The 20157-nt window shown below is 44.2% G+C and overlaps 1 protein-coding gene across 13 annotated transcripts in view; it reads left to right on the plus strand.

Moving 5' to 3' along the window:
- Positions 1-20157, plus strand: part of NAV2 (neuron navigator 2) — a 768631-nt gene that overhangs the window by 521371 nt on the left and 227103 nt on the right. For 11 of the 13 annotated variants that reach the window (XR_002517349.2, XM_021926842.2, XM_021926846.2 and 8 more), the window contains 3 exons: positions 5056-5314; positions 9798-9866; positions 17990-18150. Coding sequence is in view for 12 of the 13 variants with exons in the window: in XM_021926842.2 (XP_021782534.2) it covers positions 5056-5314; positions 9798-9866; positions 17990-18150 (489 nt within the window). In the remaining variant the exon portion in view is untranslated. The remainder of the gene's footprint in view (positions 1-5055; positions 5315-9797; positions 9867-17989; positions 18151-20157) is intronic. The other 2 variants (XM_021926837.2, XM_021926839.2) reach the window with 1 other exon arrangement.

Consider the following 20157-nt stretch of genomic DNA (forward strand, 5'->3'; position numbering starts at 1 on the left):
GAAACTGTGTGGCTGTCAGCACATTCAGCTCTCTTGAGTTTTTGTAATCAGAAAAGAAAATTAAACAGTTATAATGTCCATCAATTGGTGAATGGATAAACAAAATATGGTGTATCTATATGATGGGAATATAAAAACTGACAAATGCTCTAACGTGGATGAACCTTAAAACATTATGTTAAGTAAAAGAAGCCAGATGCAGGCCCGGCGCGATGACTCACGCCAGCACTTTGGAAGGCCGAGGTGGGTGGATCACCTGAGGTCAGGAGTTCAAGACCAGCCTGGCCAATGTGGTGAAACTCCATCTCTACTAAAAACACAAAATTAGCCAGGTGTGGTGGCATGCACCTATAATCCCAGCTACTTGGGAGGCTGATGCAGGAGAATCACTTGAACCCGGAAGGCAGAAGTTGCAGTGAGCTGGGATCACGCCACTGCACTGCAGCCTGGACGACAAAGTGAGACTCTGTCTCAAAACAAACAAACAAACAAAACCAGATGCAAAAAACTATATACAGATGCTCCTCAACTTACCCTGATAAACCCACCATAAGTTGAAAATAAGTGCATTTAATACATCTAACCTACTGAACATCATAGCTCAGCCTAGCCTACCTTAAATGTGCTCAGAACACTTGAACACTTACATTAGCCTATAGTTGGGCAAAATCACCTAACACACAGCCTATTTTATAATAAGGTGTTGAATATCTTATGTAATTTATTGAATACTGTACTGAAAGTGAAAAACAGAATGGATGTATGGGTACTTGAAGTACAGTTTCCACTGAATGTCTGTTGCTTTCACACTATGGTGAAGGTGAAAAATTGTAAGTAAAACCATCGCAAGTTGGGGACCATCTGTATTGCATGATTCTATTTATGTGAAATATCCAGAAAAGGCAAATCTGTCGAAACAGAAAGCAGATCAGTGGTTGCCTGGGAGTGGGTTTGGGGATTGATTGTAAATGAGCACAAGGAGTCTTTTTAGGATGATAGAAATACTTTCTAAATCTAGAATTTGCTAAATGTACTAAATATCATTAAATTGTTCACTTAATTTTATGAAATTACACCTCAGTAAAACTGTTTTAAAAACCAGAAAGATTACCATTGCATTTTCTCTAATGTTAGATCATTCGTGATTTTCCTTTCTGGTCACCAGTGACTGTGGCATACAGGGATGAGCAGAGAGAATGGACCACTTCTCAGGCTTCCTTTGGGTGAAGAGCTCTGTAGTGGGTTCTGAGGAGGCTACAGGTAGAATGGCCACATTTTCTCAGCCAAAAAGGGAAGTACAGAGTTGGGCAGTATCCTAGGTGCACTCATTTTCTCATTTATTGTTTATTTTATTTTATTTGTTATTTATTTATTTTGAGATGGAGTCTTGCTCTGTCACCCAGGCTGGAGTGCTGTGTCGCAGTCTCGGCTCACTGCAACCTCCGCCTCCCGGGTTCAAGTGATTCTCCTGCCTCAGCCTCCCGAGTATCTGGGACTATAGGTGCCCACCACCATACCTGGCTAATTTTTTGTATTTTTAGTAGAGTCGGGGTTTCACCATGTTAGCCGGGCTGATCTCGATCTCTTGACCTTGTGATCTGCCTGCCTAAGCCTCCCAAAGTGCTGGGATTACAGGAGTGAACCACCGTGCCCGGCCTCATTTTCTCATTTAATCTTCAATTAATTCTCATAACAATCCTACAGGAAAGGTACAGTAGGACATATGCTCATTTTAAAGAAGAAAACCGGGGCTCAGAGAGATTGAATCCTGTAAAATCTCAAAGTGTATAAATAATGGAGTGTAGAGATTTAACCACAAGTTTTTCTGGCTCCAAAAAATGAGAGATCTTTGTTATAAAAATGCTGCCTCCTAAGAGGAAGTATATTTATTGGAGCAACACTATAGTCTCTGACAAATGAAAAAAAATGTTTTAGGGAACAACGGCCATTCTGATCAGTAAACGACTAAATGACCATGGTAGGTAGAGAATACAACAGGACTGGCTCTGTTTGTCTGCACTGGGATTGGGCTGGTAGGTTATGGAGGGTGCTGATGTGAACATGCCTACTTTTTGCAGTGGATGACCCCGATCCTCTGGGTACGCTGAATTGTTAGTTCCTCTCCTCTTGTTTTTTCTTGGTGTGGTTAAAAAAAAAAAAAATGCGGCCGGGCGCGGCGGCTCAAGCCTGTAATCCCAGCACTTTGGGAGGCCGAGGCGGGCGGATCACGAGGTCAGGAGATCGAGACCATCCTGGCTAACATGGTAAAACCCCGTCTCTACTAAAAATATAAAAAACTAGCCGGGCGTGGTGGTGGGCGCCTGTAGTCCCAGCTACTCGGAAGCTGAGGCAGGAGAATGGCCTGAACCTGGGAGGCGGAGCTTGCAGTGAGCCGAGATCGCGCCACTGCACTCCAGCCTGGGTGACACAGTGCGAGACTCCGTCTCAAAAAAAAAAAAAAAAAAAATGCATCATGGAATATTTGACATCCCAGAAAAAGAAAGAATACTCAAATGCCTACCAGCTAGCTTAATAAATAAAACAGGATGGCTATACAAGTAAGCCAAGTTACACAGTGTTAGAAAACTGGACCCTGAGTCAGAAAACCTAGATTCAAATCCCAGCTCCAGTGTTTATTACCTTGGACAAGTCATAAAACCTTTCTGAGCTTCTGTTTCCCCTTATGTGAAAGAGGGATAATCCTACTCACTTCCCATGTTGTAAGGATTAAATGAGATCATGCACATAAAGAGCTTAGCCTGATACACACTGGTTAATAATAGCTCTTATTGTTATAAACTGTATGACTTGATAACTGTAAAAGACACTAAAAATAAATCTTACATAGATTTCATCTATCCCTGTAATTAACAGTACTTTCTCCCTTCAGTGAATTCAGTTTTGAGGGGAAATTGTTTTCTTAACTTAATAGGCACTAACTTGTGTGTCAGCCCTTGCTTGGCTTACCTTGATTCTGTCCCTAGCTCTTGTCACTGCCCAGTTGGGTGACTATAGATATGTCACTTCACCTTGTGGGCCTTTGTTTTCCCATAAGTAAAGTGAGTAGCTAGCTGAATTATTTCATCCAAGCCTCACACTCTGTGATTCTCATGTACCACTGAGAACATTTGGAATCAGAAGTAGAACATGCTACAGGTGTGTGCCTCTCCTTTGGTTTCCTTAGTGTGGAGAAGGAAGCATGGCTGAAGGATTAAAGCTGAATTACCAAAAGAGACTGAAGGGCTGGCCCACCCCTTGGGCGTTTCTCTGCTTAACACATCACACAGAGTGGTTTATACGCAGTGACTTTGCATCCTGACTTGCCACATCAGTCCTGGCTACCAACTGTGGTCTGGTATAATTAAGAGCTCCCCACTCCCTGACTTCCATTCTCAAAAGAATCATGGTTAACACAATAGATTAAAAGGTCACCATAGTAAAAACTGTCATTTATAAGGTATGAAGCTGGAACTGTATGAGACTCTCATTCAGGATTCTGGGGTTATAGTCATATAATAACCAAGACGAGTGAAGGACTTCACTGTTTAAAGTGTGCTTTTGCCTAAATACTCCCATTTGTTCTGCAAAACAACCTTGTGCAATGGGGCAAAGTGGTGTCCGTATTGCCTTTCTACTGAGGCCCAGAGAGATTAAGTGACTTGCCTGGGGTTGCACAACTAGCAAGTGATAAGAATACAGATTGGAACTCATGGCTTAGGTTTTCCAAATGCTGTGCTCCTGTCTGCTTTGTCCTGTGATAGAATCTGCTAGCTCCCAGAGTAGGGTGTGAAGGCTGGATTCTAGAAGTTTGCATTGTCAGTTTCTTCAGAGCCTGGAGAATGGGATGCTCCAAGAGGAAGTAATTCAGCCTGACCTAATCAGCAGATCACGTCAGGCCAAGGCACTGGCAGGGCACACTTCCTCTTCTGCATGGAATGGAGCTTGCTTCTGAAAGGACTCCATTCATACTTTCTGCCCCTCAACTAAGCCTTGGAGGAAACTCTTGTTCCTTCACTAGCAGCCTCTTTCCCAGCCCGGGGCTAACCTGTAAGTGTACATTACCTACCCTTCTAACAAGGCTTTTGAAGCTTTCTTGCTTCACATCTGTCTTTCCCCCCTTGCCAGTTAAGAAAAACCCATTCTAGAGTGATAGGAAAGCAGAGAGTGCTGAGTATGTTTGCCCCCAAGGTTCCTTCTCCTCTGTCCCTCATGCTCAGTGGCCCCCGAACTTCACTCTTAGGGTCTGCTCAGACTCTGGCCATCTGCATCTAGTGTTAACTGCATAGAAAGGAGGGATCTCCCAAGGAGAAGCCCCTCGTGAGCCATGGCCTTTGCCTGTGAATAAATATTTTATTCTCCTCTGCAACTCTTTATGCATGCCTTGAGGCAAATGTATTTTAACGTTGAAAAATACTGTCTGGAATAAAAACAAACATTTATTCCCACTCTGTTCTAATTTCTTTTAATGTAGGGAATATTTTGTATGAGTCCATTATGGAAGCAAGTCCTTCTAGCCTGTCCTATACCCACCCCAAATTAGAGTTATTTGTTCAGCAGATGAGGGACACAGAGCCACATATTTGAGAGTAGAACGACTGGGGAAAGCAGAGCACGCAGATCATGGAGTGGGACAGCAGCCACTTGGCACACTCATTGTGGCTTGAAGCTTAGAACATGGACTTGGCAGAAGCCAAGTGCACTGTGAAGACCCATGAGCTTCCCCCAGTGCCAGAGTTCCTCCATCCCCTGCCTGTAGAACAAGCACAGTCTTGCTCGAGACGCTTGCTTTTTCAGCGAGTCCTTACTGAGAATTTCCTCTTGGCACCTACCAGACATCTAGTTGCAACTTGCCTCCTGTATCCACTCTAATTCTAATGGCGAGAATAAGCTAATTTATTTGTGGTATAGGCTGATTTTAATTGACTGTGATACCAATGAAGTGTTCAGGAAGCCTGTCATATCCTAAAGAAATCAAACTCACGTGCAGGCTGAAACAGCCCGTTGAACAGGAAGAAGAGCTCCCCATCTGACCAGAGTCTCTTTATTGTCTTGCAGAGATCAGGAATGGAAACCTCAAGGCCATTCTAGGCCTCTTCTTCAGCCTCTCCCGATACAAGCAGCAGCAGCAGCAGCCCCAGAAGCAGCACCTCTCCTCACCTCTGCCGCCCGCCGTGTCCCAGGTGGCCGGGGCCCCCTCCCAGTGCCAGGCTGGCACCCCTCAGCAGCAGGTGCCAGCCGCTCCCCAAGCCCTGTGCCAGCCTCACCAGCCAGCGCCACATCAGCAGTCAAAAGCACAAGCTGAAATGCAGTCCAGGTGGGGGCTCCTTGCCAACTGATGGTTCTGTTTCTCAGGCATCTTCCTCCACACCAACCAGTCTCTAGGCTATCCTGTATGGGTTTTTCATCTGTGCTTCTTCAATGCTGAGAGCTACTGGTGGTTAGTGGGAAATTAGCATGGCCTTGAAATGGATACAGTGGGGAGCCCTTCTTGTGTCTGGCGGAGATGTATACTTTTATAGGTCAGAATTGCCAGCAGCCAAAGCTAATTAGCTGCTCCTGCTATTACTCTGGCCTATTACACACATGCTTGTAGGCAATAAACAGCCCCTAAAATAGACTTCAAACCCCTTTTGTGTGTCTGCCTACAAGCTGAATGTTCAGTGTTATACATGAGAGTAGTTTTACTTAGTGGAGGTAAAAGTTCTATTCCAGTGGATGCCTCTGCTTTGCCAGAACAGAAATATAGAGGGCACTGAAGAAAGGTGGCAAGGGAAGGAGGCAGCCATCCCTGAGCGGGGCAGCATTGCCTAATGGGAGCAATTACCATTAAATGTGACTGTTGTGTTGAACTGCCATGAGGAGAGTCCCACAATGCAGGAGTGATCGGCAGGGTTAGGGCCTGGATTTTGTTCCCAGGGGGACTGACGTTTACCAGTCATACTCACCAGGTACAAGCCAATTGTCACTGTAGTTACCATCTACTGTGCTACAATGGAAATAACATCACTTTGTAAAACTTTTGTCTTAATGGCAGTAAAAAAAGGAAGACTTTAGAAACTACAGAGTTCTTGACTCGAGGTCAAGTTCTACAGAAAAGTTCATACTGTTTTCTTTTAAGCCACAAGACTTCAGCTATAAGCCCTAAATGTCACTGATCAGATTGATTGCTTGATTTCATCCAGTGTGTGCTGAAGTGTAATGGCCTTTCCTTTTCATTCCCCCAAAGCACCAGCATTAATAATCATAAGGCTTCTCACACACCTTGATGTACCTTTTATTACCCATTGTAGTTAGGCAGAGCACAAAGCTGCTCAAACACAGCTGCTGCCTTATAGACAGTTACAGCCTTCTTTTTTCCCCATGAGAAGTGCTATTTCCCAATTGTGATGGTGTTAAAACCAGCAGTGATGGGTGTAATGTAAATCAGGCCCCGTAATTAATTATCTAATTATATCCAGTTTGCATTATGGAAATTTGTGGGGTGGGAGAGATGCCTGGACTAGCAATGAGGAACAGACAGCCTAGCAGCCAGTTGCCGAACCCTTTCCCTGGAGAACTGCCTGAGTGGGAGTCACTCCCAGTCAGAGCTTCCCTGATGGATATGGATGATTTAAATGATCAGGGCGTCATTTCCCAGACTGCATTCTGCCAAGTGCTTATTCCCTGGGATGTTAACTTGGGTCATATTGCAGGAGATGAGTTCTGTGGGGGGGGGGGGAATATTGGGAGATAATTTGGGTTAAATTGTTATATGGCTGTCATTGTAGGTCTACTCAGATCCTTGAACCTGCCAATATGCCTTTGTTTATTTAATTGGTATTAAGCCTCCCATGTGCCAGACACGGTTCTAGGCACTTGGGAGTCAAGAATGAATGAGATTGCCAAGGTGCCTGCTCTCCTATGCTGCTGGAGGAGGCAGGCAAACAAGCACATGAACAGGGAAGGAAGCTATCAGATAGTGGTGAGTATTATAATAAGACGATGGGATTCAGAGGGGCTGGGTTGCTAATTTAGGTTTGGTTGGTAGAAAGGTCTCTCTCAGCACATGAATGGTAAGCTTGGTATGTTGGAAGAGCATAAACAAGGTTATTACAGCTTAGTAGGGGAGGAGAGGGACCAGTGATAAGGTGGTTTGGAAGGAGAGAGGGCCGCTACCATTTATGTGGATGACAGTGTGACCTGTGGTCCCTGGAGTTGTGCATTGCTGTGGTACTCCGGCCCCATCATAGAGTACCAGTTAAACTGGATAGGGTTTGGACTCCATTCTAAGGGTGACAGGAAGCCATGGGAAAGTCTTAAAGTAGTAGGAAGACTTGATCTGATTGGCAGGTCAAAAAATCCACCTTTGCTCCTCTTTGGAGAATGAGATTGTGGAGGAGCAAGAATGGAAGGAAGGACCCCAGTTGAGGGGACTTTGCAATCCTATAGATAAGTTGGGTCAAGGTAATAGAAGCAGAAATGGAGATGGACCAATTCTGAATCCTTAGGCAGTTGAACCAAGAGGCATGCAAACAGATTAACTCTCTGGAGTGACGGAAAGAGAGGAATCACAGATAAAGCCTAGATTCCTGGTTTGAAAAGTTAAGTAAAGTAAGTGGTGGTATTATTCTTTGAGATGAGGAAGCCGGGGAGAGCAGGTATGCATTATGAATGTTCAGACAGGCGGTGACACAGAAAGGAGCATTCTACAAACTTGGCCACAGCACTCTTCTTATTTTATAGAGCATCTCACTGCATAGGGTTCCAAGGAACATGCATTGGGAAATACTGGTTTATGCCACTGAGCTTTGCTAGCCGGAGGCATCCATTTCCATGGTAGGCATTTGTTTTCTTAAAATAACCAGATATTCCAGTCAGAGCACCCATCTCCTAGTACACCAAGACATCCTACTACTAACGAGTGCTTTACCTAAAAAAGAGCCAAACTTACTCGAGTCAGGTTTTTACATTCATTTATTCCAGCCACAAAGTGTCCTGACATAATGGCCCACCACCTACAGTGGTGACATGGACTGGGCTTTGGAGTTGCTGTATGTTCTTACCCCTTCATCTTGCCCAGGTTGGGTTACTTCTGCAGAAGGCTGGTTTTTTTTTTTTTTTTGAGACGGAGTCTCGCTCTGTCTCCCAGGCTGGAGTGCAGTGGTACGATCTCGGCTCACTGCAAGCTCCACCTCCCGGGTTCTCGCCATTCTCCTGCCTCCGCCTCCCGAGTAGCTGGGACTACAGGCGCCTGCCACCATGCCCAGCTAATTTTTTTGTATTTTTAGTAGAAATGGGGTTTCACCATGTTAACCAGGATGGTCTCGATCTCCTGACCTCGTGATCCGCCCGTCTTGGCCTCCCAAAGTGCTCGGATTACAGGCGTGAGCCACCACGCCCAGCCAGAAGGCTGGTTTTATTCACTATATCCTGATACTTTCTAATTTTATTTCCAAAGGATAATCTTGTTCTCAAGGTCTAGGGATATGCTATCCCATGCTAACACTCTGGCTATAAATTTAAGAATGATAAAATTACATCAGTGTCTCGGTCTCCAGATTCTGTATTTGATAACCAAAATTCCAAGGGTAGTGGTTTGGACCCTTGATTATGAATGTCAAATGTTGATGCAAACCCCCCACATGCCAGGTTTGTTTTGTTTTTTCCGTTAGAACTCTGCCTAAAAACAATTTTGAAGCTACCTAGTTTCAGCACCCCTGGGGGGTAGCAAATACTAAAGCTTGGACAACTTTCCGTGAGGTTTGCTAGTAAAGGAGCTATGGAAGTTGGCAAAGAAAATCTGAGAATTTGTTTGCTCCACTGGCATGAAGGAATCAGAGCAAATCCTCCATGACAGCCTCATAGAGGCTCACTTTGCCTCCTCACCTTAGCTCATCTCACAACTGACATGGTGGCCAAGAACTTAATCCACATTTCAGCCTGTGAAATTCCCCCCAGTCTAGAGTCCAGGAGGGGAGCATAGTCTCCAGGAATTGCTTTTTTTCTCCACCTGTGTCTACACAGATAATCAGTATTCAGTTGTTAAGGAATAACCCAGAAAATGACTTGATATTTTTCTCTATTCTCCTCTGTCTCTTCACTGCCTAAGACTAGTAAAACCAATAAATTATTTCTTACCTCAGATCCTTTTCTGAATGTGGTATAGGATGTATGGATGCAAGAAAGATAAATATTTCTTTCATAAGGCAGTAAATAAGTTTAACTTTTTCTTTTATAAAGCCTAACTAAAATTCTTCATGTCTACCAATTTGTAGTACAAGAAAAACAGAATTTAGTGAGATTAACAAGCATTAAACGGTCATTTCTATAGCATTAAAAGCAAAAATTTCCAAGATCAGCAACATCTGGGTATAGATTTGCAAACATCTATGCCCTTGTTTTGGGTCACCTTTATGGGATCCTGAGGACATTCATCTGAAAAACACCCCAGTAGAACAAGCATGTGAAATAGAAACATCTCAATACTTTAGAAAGGCATAAAGTTGGTTTACTTGTCAAGGACCCCGTATTTTGAGAATAAGGCCTTAAGAAAGACATTTGATGTTTAAAGAAACACACACATGGATGCATACACACAAGCATTCTTAGATAATCTTAACAGCAGTTTCTTCACATTGGAAATCTATCAAATCAGTAAAATGAGACCTAGAAATAAAGCTGCGTGTCATAGAAAACAGTGAGCAGGGGGAAAGAAACAGCAACATCCCCATTGTCAGAAGACTCTTTGGATTTGTGTGTCTAATGTATCTTCTCTCTCCTCACTCAGCTCTTCTACTTTTTTCTTTCCTATCATGCAGTGCATCATCCAAGGACTCATCTCAAAGCAAAATCATCCGCTTCACTCTGGGTCAGAAAAAGATCTCTAGGTTAGACTTTCTCTGTGTCCTGCAAAGCATGGTTTAATCCCAACCCACTGTTCCATTGTTCCCTCTGCTCTGGCTGAGTTTCCCTTTGGTCCTCTCCCCGTTTCATGTTTGCAGTTCAAGAAAACTAAACGTGCTTTGGCTAATGGTCCCATGGTGCAGAGCTTTGAAAGTGGCCATGGGATTGTTGCAAGTGTGTGCGGGGGGAGTGACAGAGTGCAAGTGAGATTGAGGTGTACATGACGTTTCACATTTTCTTGACTTTTGGCTTTGACTGCTTTGTCATCAGAATCCATTCTGATTTAGGTAAAGGTGAGTTTCTACATAGTTTTTATAGTGGTTTTATGATGAGTTTGCTCCCTGCTTTGTCCTGGCCCTAATCCCACCTCACCTGCATCTCATTTATGTGTGTTGTGCTTTGTGTTGTTGTTAAAATTACTAATGTGGGTTTGGTTTTCTCTTGAGTTATAAAGACCTGAGCATGAATCCATATTGGGCAGAGGAGACAAAACAGCAAGGCAGCTATGTCTCATTTTTGTTTCTGGATGCTCTTAGGTGCCATGGAGACCGCCTCAGTTCCCTGAAAATAAAAAATATCCTTGCTCACGAGCTAGTTCTCTTAATTCAGACTTTAACCTGTCTGCTGCCTCCTAGAAGGACCCATCCTGTGGTATGGGAAAAGCCAGTTACATCACATTGCATCATTGCTTCTACTGTTATTTTAAAGGTATCAACAGCTAACATTTATTGAATGCACTAATTCAAATGCGTCATCTTATATCATCCTCATGCCAGGCTTCATGAGGTAGGTCATATTATTATCCCCATTTCACAGATGAGGAAACTAAAATTTAGAAAGTTAAGTCATCGTGCCCAAGGCCACACACATAAAAATGGACGAACCAGGATTTGAACACAAGTGGTCTAACTCAGAACCCTCACTATAACCACAGTGCTACACTCTCTTCCCCCGCTTCTCCCGCCCCCGCTTCAATTCTGGTATCTCTGTGGTTGTTGAGGCTGCTTTTTAAAATCTTGTGTTTCAACCACTACTCTTGGCTTTTTCTCTCACACTGTACTTGTGGCATCCTAACAGAAATTGCTGCTGGGGTAGAATCTCCTCCTTATTATGACTGGTATTTATTTATTTATTTATTTATTTATTTATTTATTTATTTATTTATTTTTTGAGATGGAGTCTTGCTCTGTCACCCAGGCTGGAGTGCAGTGGTGCGATTTCGGCTCACTGCAAGCTCCGCCTCCTGGGTTCACGCCATTCTTCTGCCTCAGCCTCCGGAGTAGCTGGGACTATAGGCACCCACCATCACACCCGGCTAATTTTTTGTATTTTTAGTAGAGACAGGGTTTCACCGTGTTAGCCAGGATGGTCTTGATCTCCTGACCTCATGATCTACCCACCTCGGCCTCCCAAAGTGCTGGGATTACAGGCATGAGCCACCGCACCCGGCTGACATATTTATTTTTCATTGAATTCTTATTTAAGGGTAAAGAGAAATCCATATTCATATCTGTCTTCATTTCTCTCAAATACGTACTGAATAACTGCTCACTTGCTGCCCCAGTGTATTAGCCTCTAGGTGCCTTTCCTTAGCGAGAGTTTGCTTTTTTTTTTTTTTAAGACAGGGTCTCACTCACTCTGTTGCCCAGGCTGGAGTGCAGTGGCGCTATCATGGCTCGCTGCAGCCTTGACTTCCTGGGCTCAAGCAATCCTCCCACATAGCTAGGACTATAGGCACATGCCTCCACACCTAGCTACTTTTTTTTTTTTTTTTTGTATAGGTGGGAGGTGGGGTCTCTCAGTGTTACCCAGGCTGCTCTCCAACTAACGGGCTCAAGCAATCCTCCTGCCTTGGCCTCCCAGGGTGCTGGGATTACAGGTGTGAGCTGCTGAGCTGCCAAGCCTAGAGTTTGGTTTTCTAAAGTGCGTACACTTGGGGACAACCAGGTCAGGCTCTGCCTGGCTGGCGAGGGAGAAACCGCATGGCACTGTGCTTCTCCATAGAGCAAGTCAGCGTGTTACCTAGACTCAGTGGAGGCGACAGTAGGGAACCTAAGTTTGTCACCGCTTCTGGTAGCCATGCAGAAAGTGGCTGCTTTCCCTGACAACACCAGGCCCAAGTCAGAGCGGACACCCACTGCTCTGGCAAACTCGTCCTTTCTCAGTTAATTTGAATGTCACACAAATGCACATACATAGGAAAGGAAAGGGGAGGGATGAGCTGGGAGGAAACCTGAAATTTAGTGCCTGTTCCCACGATGTGCTCAGTCCTGCAAGATAAAGAAAACAGGAGCTAGCTGGGGAAATATCTAATTGGAAGCACATGCCCATCCCGTGAATGATTTGTTATCAGTCCCAGATGATGGAAGGAGGCAGTGGGAAGAGAGGAAGCACTGGAAGATGAGGGCGTGTCAACCCTGTCCTGAGCTGGGCTGGGCACAGTGCTTCTGGGTTTACCCTAAGCCAAGATCTGACTTTCCCTTAGTGTCATATCCCCCACTTAGAGTTTCTTTCAGATACGTTTTCGTCTCTGCTGAGGCCAACGAAGGGATGCTTCTTTGTTTCAAATGAAGCGTTCAGAGGTTCTTCCTTACCTTCTCCATACTCCCCTTTCCCCACCCCCAGCCTTAAGCAGGATCCTGTGAAGAATTTTAGCTGATCAAGCGCCACAAAGCGCAGCAGTAGAGTTTGGTTGCCAAAAGAAGCAGTCCTACTCCTTCTGGCAGAGTAGGCCACCTCCCCTGGAGCTCTGGAAACAGGTCTTTTGTTGGAGACCAAGCATTGATGGAACACCTGCCAGAGCCCAACACTTTGATGGGCACTAGGGGTATTGAGAAGAATGGGAAGCCTCACCTTTGAATCTGGATGTGGGGAAGGGGCATATGGAGGGAATCGATATGAGGGTGAAAGCTCTCCATGGACTTCTGCCTTTGACCACTCTTATTGCCCCCCCCCCCGGCCTCCCTGGTGAGACCAGGGAGACTTATTTTACCTGCAGGAGGCAGAGGAACATAGTGGCTATGAGGTGCGGTTAAACCTAAGCGAAGGCCCATCCTTACCACTTGCTGATGGTGTTACCTGGGCAAACGATTTGATCTCTATGAGCCTAGGTTTCCTTATTGGCCAAATGGGGTAGTCTTGCCTTGCTCACAGCGTTATGAGGCTTAAATAAAGTCATTTTATTAATAATTATAAATTAATTAATAAATTCATTCCTTGTTCCTGACATATAATCAGTTCAAGTTTGGTAGTGTTGGGTTCATCTGGGCCAGGGAAGGCAACCAGAATGCCTCTAGAAAGTCCCGCAGAATTGATCTGTGTGCAACTATCTTGTGGAAAAGAGGCAGTGGGGTTAGCAGTTTGGTCCTCTCTGCCCAGCTGCTGAACTGAAAAGCAGATGCCATGGAAATGAGAGAGATTTAGTATTTAATCATCTTGCCTGGCAAAAAGCATCTCTGATTATGACCGTGCCCCCCCACTCCCCAAACCCCGGCATGTGCACACAAGCTGCCATCCTTCCCGGGAGGGGCCATCCTCTGCCTCCAGCCTTTGAAGTGGTTTTGAGGGGAAGAACTGCTTTTTGCCATCAGCACGTACATCACGTGGAGCAGAGGAGCCGGGATGCACTCGTAGGTTATGTGCTGGGAATGACGGTTTTACTGCCCTGCTTAATTGGCTCTGCACAAGTTGGAGAAATTGACCATGGCTCTAACAACAGCAGGATTGTTCCCCCACCTCTTACACCACTTCCTTTAAGCTTAATATTTTAAAAACCCAACATGTATATATTTCAAAGAACCCGTCTGTGTTCTCTGTTATTTGTAACTGTGTTTGGACATACAGTGATTAGGAGAGGTCAAGTTCCTCTTGAGAAGGAGCTATTGGGACTTTCTTGTGCTGTAGGGGACACAAGATTGACCTGCCACGCTCCCCTCTTGCCACACTGCCTCAGTGAGGCAGCAGGCAGCATCTGTTGTGATACCTGCAGCTGTTCCACAGGCGCCAAGACCTAGCTCTTCAGCAAACAGGTATTCTAATGCTCCAGATGGCAGATGCTTCCAGACTGGAGGTTGATAGACATTCCCATGATACACAAGGATGTTAACAATAATGAATTTCAAAATGTTACCCAGAGGCCTCAGGTCTGCGCCACTGGTAAACAAGAAGATACTCTGCTTTTCAACTCTACCTGTGCTCTTAGCCTTCTTAATTAACACCATACCCCTGGAGGGCAGGACAAAGTCCAAGCTCCATAGTGTAGCATACAAGGTCTTCCCTGCCCTGCCCTGCTTGCTTCTCTAGCCTCATTTCCTCCCACTCTGTCCCCCAAGTCCCAGCACACACCAGCGCTTTCTTTCCCCTGTACTTTCTACAGGCTTTCCTTTGGAGTGGCATGCTCTGCCCCCTGCTTTCCCATCTCCCATTCAGCATGCTGGACTTGCTCTGGGGTCTTCTATGCACTAGCTTTCCTGATCATCTCACCAACCTCCGAGATTTTCATTTCCTTCTCTGAATACCTTCTGAACGTCACGTATTTTATCAATACATGTGTAATCTAGATGTCAGCTGGGGTCGACAAGCCCTTTGAGATCTCGGTAAGATTGAGCATTCTAGCTCTGCCTCTTTCAGTTTGTAGAAAGTCCAGTGGCCTCCCAGGTTTGCTCGGGTATCTCAGGTTCTCATGGTCACCTTTGGCTTTGAAATCCTGCCCTTGAACTCCAGTACTTGTAAGTATCTCAGGTTCTCGTGGTCACCTTTGGCTTTGAAATCCTGCCCTTGAACTCCAGTACTTGTAAGTTCAGTCTGAATTAGTTCAGTTTGTGGATGGGCTCATCATCCCAAGAGATGTTTTGGTTCCCTCCTGGGTGAGTCCAGGCTTAGCTTTTTTTTCTTTCTTCCCACCTGCCACACAGTCATTACGGCCTTTGTTTGTGAACCAAATATTGTTGAAAATGTCAGACCGAGGGGGCTTACTTTGGAGCAAGCAACGATCTGAGCCCATTTACAACAGAACCTAAGTGTTAAACTACAGAGTTAACATAGATTCTCTCTGAATGGTGGGAAAAAGTACATGATCTCCATCCAGTTTTCTGATTTGATCAAGTTCAGGGAGCCATCCTGTCTAAGGTGTGGAGGCGATAGTGGTCAGGGGTGGACAAGAGCTGGCTTGAGCTTTGTGGTGGCTTTTGATGGCTATATGCAAGCCATTCTCCCTTTACCATGTCAGCTGTCCTCGTAGTCCTCAAGAACTCCTTCTTCATGTTCCAGAAGGCTTGGCACAATGCTGCGGCCATTTGAACGATGTGCTGCTCCCATCAAAAGAGCAGCTAGCCACTGACTCAGTGAAAAGAATCTCACCATGACAACCCAAGGGAAACCCAGAACTGTCTTAGTCCAAAACCAGGGATGTTTCATTCCAGAGAGTGGAGCCCACAGATACCCCAAGTGTAAGATCTCAGTCAGCCACAGATATTTGGATTGAGTAGTTTCTCTTCTGGAATGTTCCTAGGGAAATGACGAGCCCTGCCTGCCAAAGCCTATCTTGCCTCTTTGAAAATGTTCATCTCGGGCTCTTGTATATTGATTTTTGTCCAGTTCTCTCTGATACTTTAACCTAGACTCATCTGTTTTCTTCTTGATTTATCCAATTATTTCTTGTGTCATAGCATGTTTCTTTTATGCCAATGTCCAATCCCTTCATGAACCTGTGTTCAGTGGAGAAGAAGAGAAAGGAAACTACCATACGGTGGCCAGACATTAAGCCATTTCAGATTTACAGCTGTACCCAATGGTATACTTGTTAACTATTGGGTATAACTGTAAATCATTATTCATCATTATTCCAAAGTTACAGGTAAGGAATATGAATCTCAGAGAAGTTATGAGACTGCTCCAGGGTCTTGTGTATGGAAAAACCTGTATTCTATCCATTACACCATGCTGCCTCACAGAGGACCAGACTGTCTACCTGATTCAAGGTTGTATTTTTCCCATCCTATGCTTTGATTGCTTCCCTCTATCCTGTCCTAAAAATCTGCTGTGGTTCAGCCTAGGGTCAGCACAGTGGGGGCTCTCCAGCAACTCTGAAAGGAATGCATCTTTCCCCTCTTCATTGCTTTTTGCTTCCCTGCCCTTTGCAAATTCCACACTTTGGTAGAATACTGTGACTTGCATTCCCCTACACCACTTAATACCATTGCTGTGACATCATCTTGGAACAAGTCCATAATCCTTTCCTAGGCCTATCTGTGGGCATAATGATTCCTGAAGCCTATGTCTGGTTTAAAAAGTCCAGCCCAAGGGAGGTCCAGATCTTCACCTGCAGAAGCTCTTCTATTGGATGTGAGTAATCAGATAGCACTGACTTGAAGGACTTGCAGAACATTGTTTGCATTGGAAGCAGAACCAAGAGGTACTAAGATCCCCCTGCTGGACCTCCTATGCCAGATGTGCTAGCCACATCTGGTCCCCAAACACAGGCACTGACACTGCTAGTATTTTGTACTCCATTCTGTGTCTGTCTTTGTGGAGTGAATGTCCTCTCCAAACAAGATGGGGTAAATTAACTAAGGGACAAATCCTTGCAGTGCAGTGGGAAGTAATTCTCACTGCAACATGTTGGGGGAAGAGCTAACCCCCTTCTTTCTCTCCCAGCTCCCAGTCAGGGAATTGGGCCAGCTTCTTTTTAACTATATAAATTTTACAGTCCCCTCACACCAGCTCATGTTCTCTGTTTACTCTACAACCATCTTTCTTGCCCAGCCAACAAGAAAAAGTTTAAAGTGATTGCCTGCTTATATCTAAAATGCTTCCAGACTGTAGACTTCTTTGGTGCTTACAGATTTGCATGGAAAGAGAAGGCTGAAAGTTTATGGCTTGAAAATTCAGACTTATCACTAGATCTAATGCTAGTCAGTTGAGGTTCCAGTGGCTTTTAAACACAGCTAAGTGGATTTCAGCTGAAAGATATAACTAAACATTTCATCATTTATTCATCTTTCAACTTTAATTATTGGAAACAGCCTGCTTAGTAATTCCCTGGACCAAAATTCTGATTTGAGGGGGTCTTACCATTAACTCTTTGGTGAATGGGCCATAATATCTTTAGACACATTCTGGATGGTGACTTTATTTCCCAAGCCACCCAAAATGAGGTGTTTTATTTAAAGGGAGAATGTTGTGTGTTTGTCTTTAGGCTAACAAATTCCTACCAGTTTTACAGGAAAAATGTGTGATGTTTTCCATCTACCGTGCAGATAAGTTGTACTTCAGCCTCAAAATAATGCCTGTGGAGACAGGTCGTCAGGCGTTAAAGGGAAATGTATTTGTGGGCAAGTGTTTCCAACCAACCTTAAGTTTTCATTGCAAATATATTGGGTTCTGAGTAGTAGTAATTCACCTTCTCACCATTATAAATTGTCCTTTTCTTGATACTTACAACCCCAGATTATGGCAAACAATTTTATACCTATCAGAAGAGATGCACACCAAGGTTATCAGTTTAGAATCCTCTGAGGCCTTATGTTCCATGTTTGATAGAATTAGAAATGACTGACTTGACCCTATTAAAAAGTGAAAATGCTTATCTCAGAGGGGGGAAAAAAAGTGAACTTTGTTTTTGTTTGTTTGGTTGGTTTTTTTGTTTTGTTTTGAGTCAGGGTCTCACTCTTTCACCCAGGCTGGAGTGCAGTGGCACAATCTTAGCTCACTGCAAACTTTACTCCCAGGTTCAAGCAATTCTTCTGCCTCAGCTTCCCAAGTAGTTGGGATTACAGGTGCCCACCACCATGCCTGAATAATTTTTGCATTTTTAGCAGAGATGGGGTTTTGCCGTGTTGAACTTTGTGTTTTTAATCCACAAACATATTTCTTCATCAAAATTTTTCTCTCTGCTCAAAGGAAAACTTCACGTTTTGCCATTGGACTTTGCTGGGATCATTACTTGCCTACATGTTTGTAATGGTTCCACCAAATTCTGTGACTGGTAAACCTCCACACAATGTCTTGGATAGTTTATCTTACCTCCTGCATGGTTGCAGTTCCTTCTTCCCACACACTGTTACCCTCCTGAGACTGAATGCATAATCCTGTTGCTTTTGCATTTTAGACTTCCAGGTCCTACCGCGAGGGTATCCGCTGCAGGCAGTGAGGCCAAAACACGTGGAGGGTCAACTACTGCTAACAACCGACGCAGCCAGAGCTTTAACAACTATGATAAATCCAAACCAGTCACCTCCCCGCCCCCACCGCCAAGCAGCCACGAGAAAGGTGAGTCACCTTCTTGAGGAGCCTTTTTGGCATTTTCCTTCAGAGAATGTCTACCTAGTTCCTTTGGGTGAATTAGGTTGGGTCGTGGGGAGGGGTTGCATTTGTGGTGAAAATGGGTTACAAGGACATATTTGGCAGGCAGGAACTTTTTAGCCAGAGGTATTAATAAAGTGGGGGAAATATTATTATAGTCACTAGCAAAAATAATTTGCTATCTTTGTTTGGGTGGGGCCCCATAAACACTTGGCTATGGATAGAAGCTATATAGCATTTGGAATTTGAAAATACATTTTCATGGAATATGTTTTATATATTAAGTAATTTTTCAGAAATATAAGCTTATTGGAGCATGCATTTTGTGAACTATGATAAGCTTTTTTATCCATCAGAAATAATGTGAGGGGAGTTAGGAACAAGAGGTTTTTACCCTTTGAAAAAGTCAGGAATGTGGATTGGCTCATTGAAGATCTTGGCTACATATAAGGAGTGGACAACATTGCTCTAGGAGTTGTGATGATGTAACTTTTGCCATAAAAGGATATGGATTTTTTTTTACTATACACAGTACTGAGTTTTTAGGATGGAGAAAAATAGTGAATAGTCCCGTGGGGGTCCTGCCCAGAAGGTAGTAAAACAAACCTTTGCTTGTTTCAGCCTCTATCTCTTGAGACATTGGAGAAACTGAGGTAGATTATTCAAAGATTATTCAAAAAGAGGTAGAGCCTTCCTTCATTCCTTCTAGGCAAAGTAGTCTAGACTAGACATCTTTAGGAAATATGTCCAGGTCTCCTGGAAGCATTTCCTACCTGGTGGTGTAGAAGATTCTTAGGGCTGTCTGGATGGTGTTTCTCGATTTCCCTGAGGTCCAGGAAAGCTGCCCTTCACTCCCTAAAGTGCCCCAGGAGCATGGGCAGCCCTCCTACTGTGAATGAGCTGGGAACCGCCGCCATCTTCTCCTCTAACTCAACGTCACTTGATTCAGTGGAACTGAGTTCCCCCAAGTGTTTGCTAATCACTATATCTTTTCCTCCCCACATATGAAGGAAATGTAAAGAGGGCTGACAGATGTGTATGGAAAAAGGTTTTCCAGCCAAGGCACTGGGAACTCTGCAAATGGCACTAACGCTATCACCAGGATGTCTTAACCCATCAAAACTTTGTCATCCAGCCCTTAGTTTCTGCCTCAAGCAACCATTTTTACTCTTCTTCTCTCTCTCCTTTCCCCCTTCTTTCCCCTCTTCTCTCCCACTTTCCTTTTCTTCACCATACCCGTGTGTTTTTTAAGTGTGCTTAGATTACAAAAATAATATATGCTTGTAAAATGGTACAAGTATCAGATAAAAGTTCTCCTGTCTCTTTTCCTTAGAGTACAAATATATACCATTCTATATATATCCATCTAGAACTTTCACAATGCATTTATATATGTATATATTTATGTATGTATGTATATTTATGTAATAGAAAAGTTTGTGTTTTTACACTGATGTGTAAAAGCTACTTTATGAGTACCTACCATGTGTCTTATTTTATCCCTATTTTACAAAAGATGAAACTAAAGCAAAGAAAGGTTAAGTACTTGCTGAAGTCCTATCAGAGATAGTGAGAGATGGAGTTGGATTTGAACCCAGGCACTTCGATTTCAGAACCATGATTAATACTGTGCTTTCCCTGGAATTGGGAAGCAAATGCTTGAAGCTTTGCCAGTTGAGGGCTGGTTGGCCAGCACGTGAGGAGAAAGTTGGGAAGGTGTTAGGAAAAGCCTGTGCTGGGCCTCTCCTGCAGGCCAATCTGCCCTTGCCCCATGCTCCTTTGGGAAGAAGCTATCATAAAAGAGTCTGAAAGATGGATGTGAGACCCAAGTTCAAAAAATTGAGAAAATAAAGGTAAAAGTTCCTAGTGGATGGGACAGGTGTAGAAGGATACTGTGTTCTACAGCCGCCTACGCGTGTGCCCACCAATGCTAGGACGGCAACTGACCTGCCCCTGCCCTGGGCAAAGGCTCCC

Source organism: Papio anubis, chromosome 12, assembly GCF_008728515.1.
Source record: "Papio anubis isolate 15944 chromosome 12, Panubis1.0, whole genome shotgun sequence".
Taxonomy (NCBI): domain Eukaryota; kingdom Metazoa; phylum Chordata; class Mammalia; order Primates; family Cercopithecidae; genus Papio; species Papio anubis.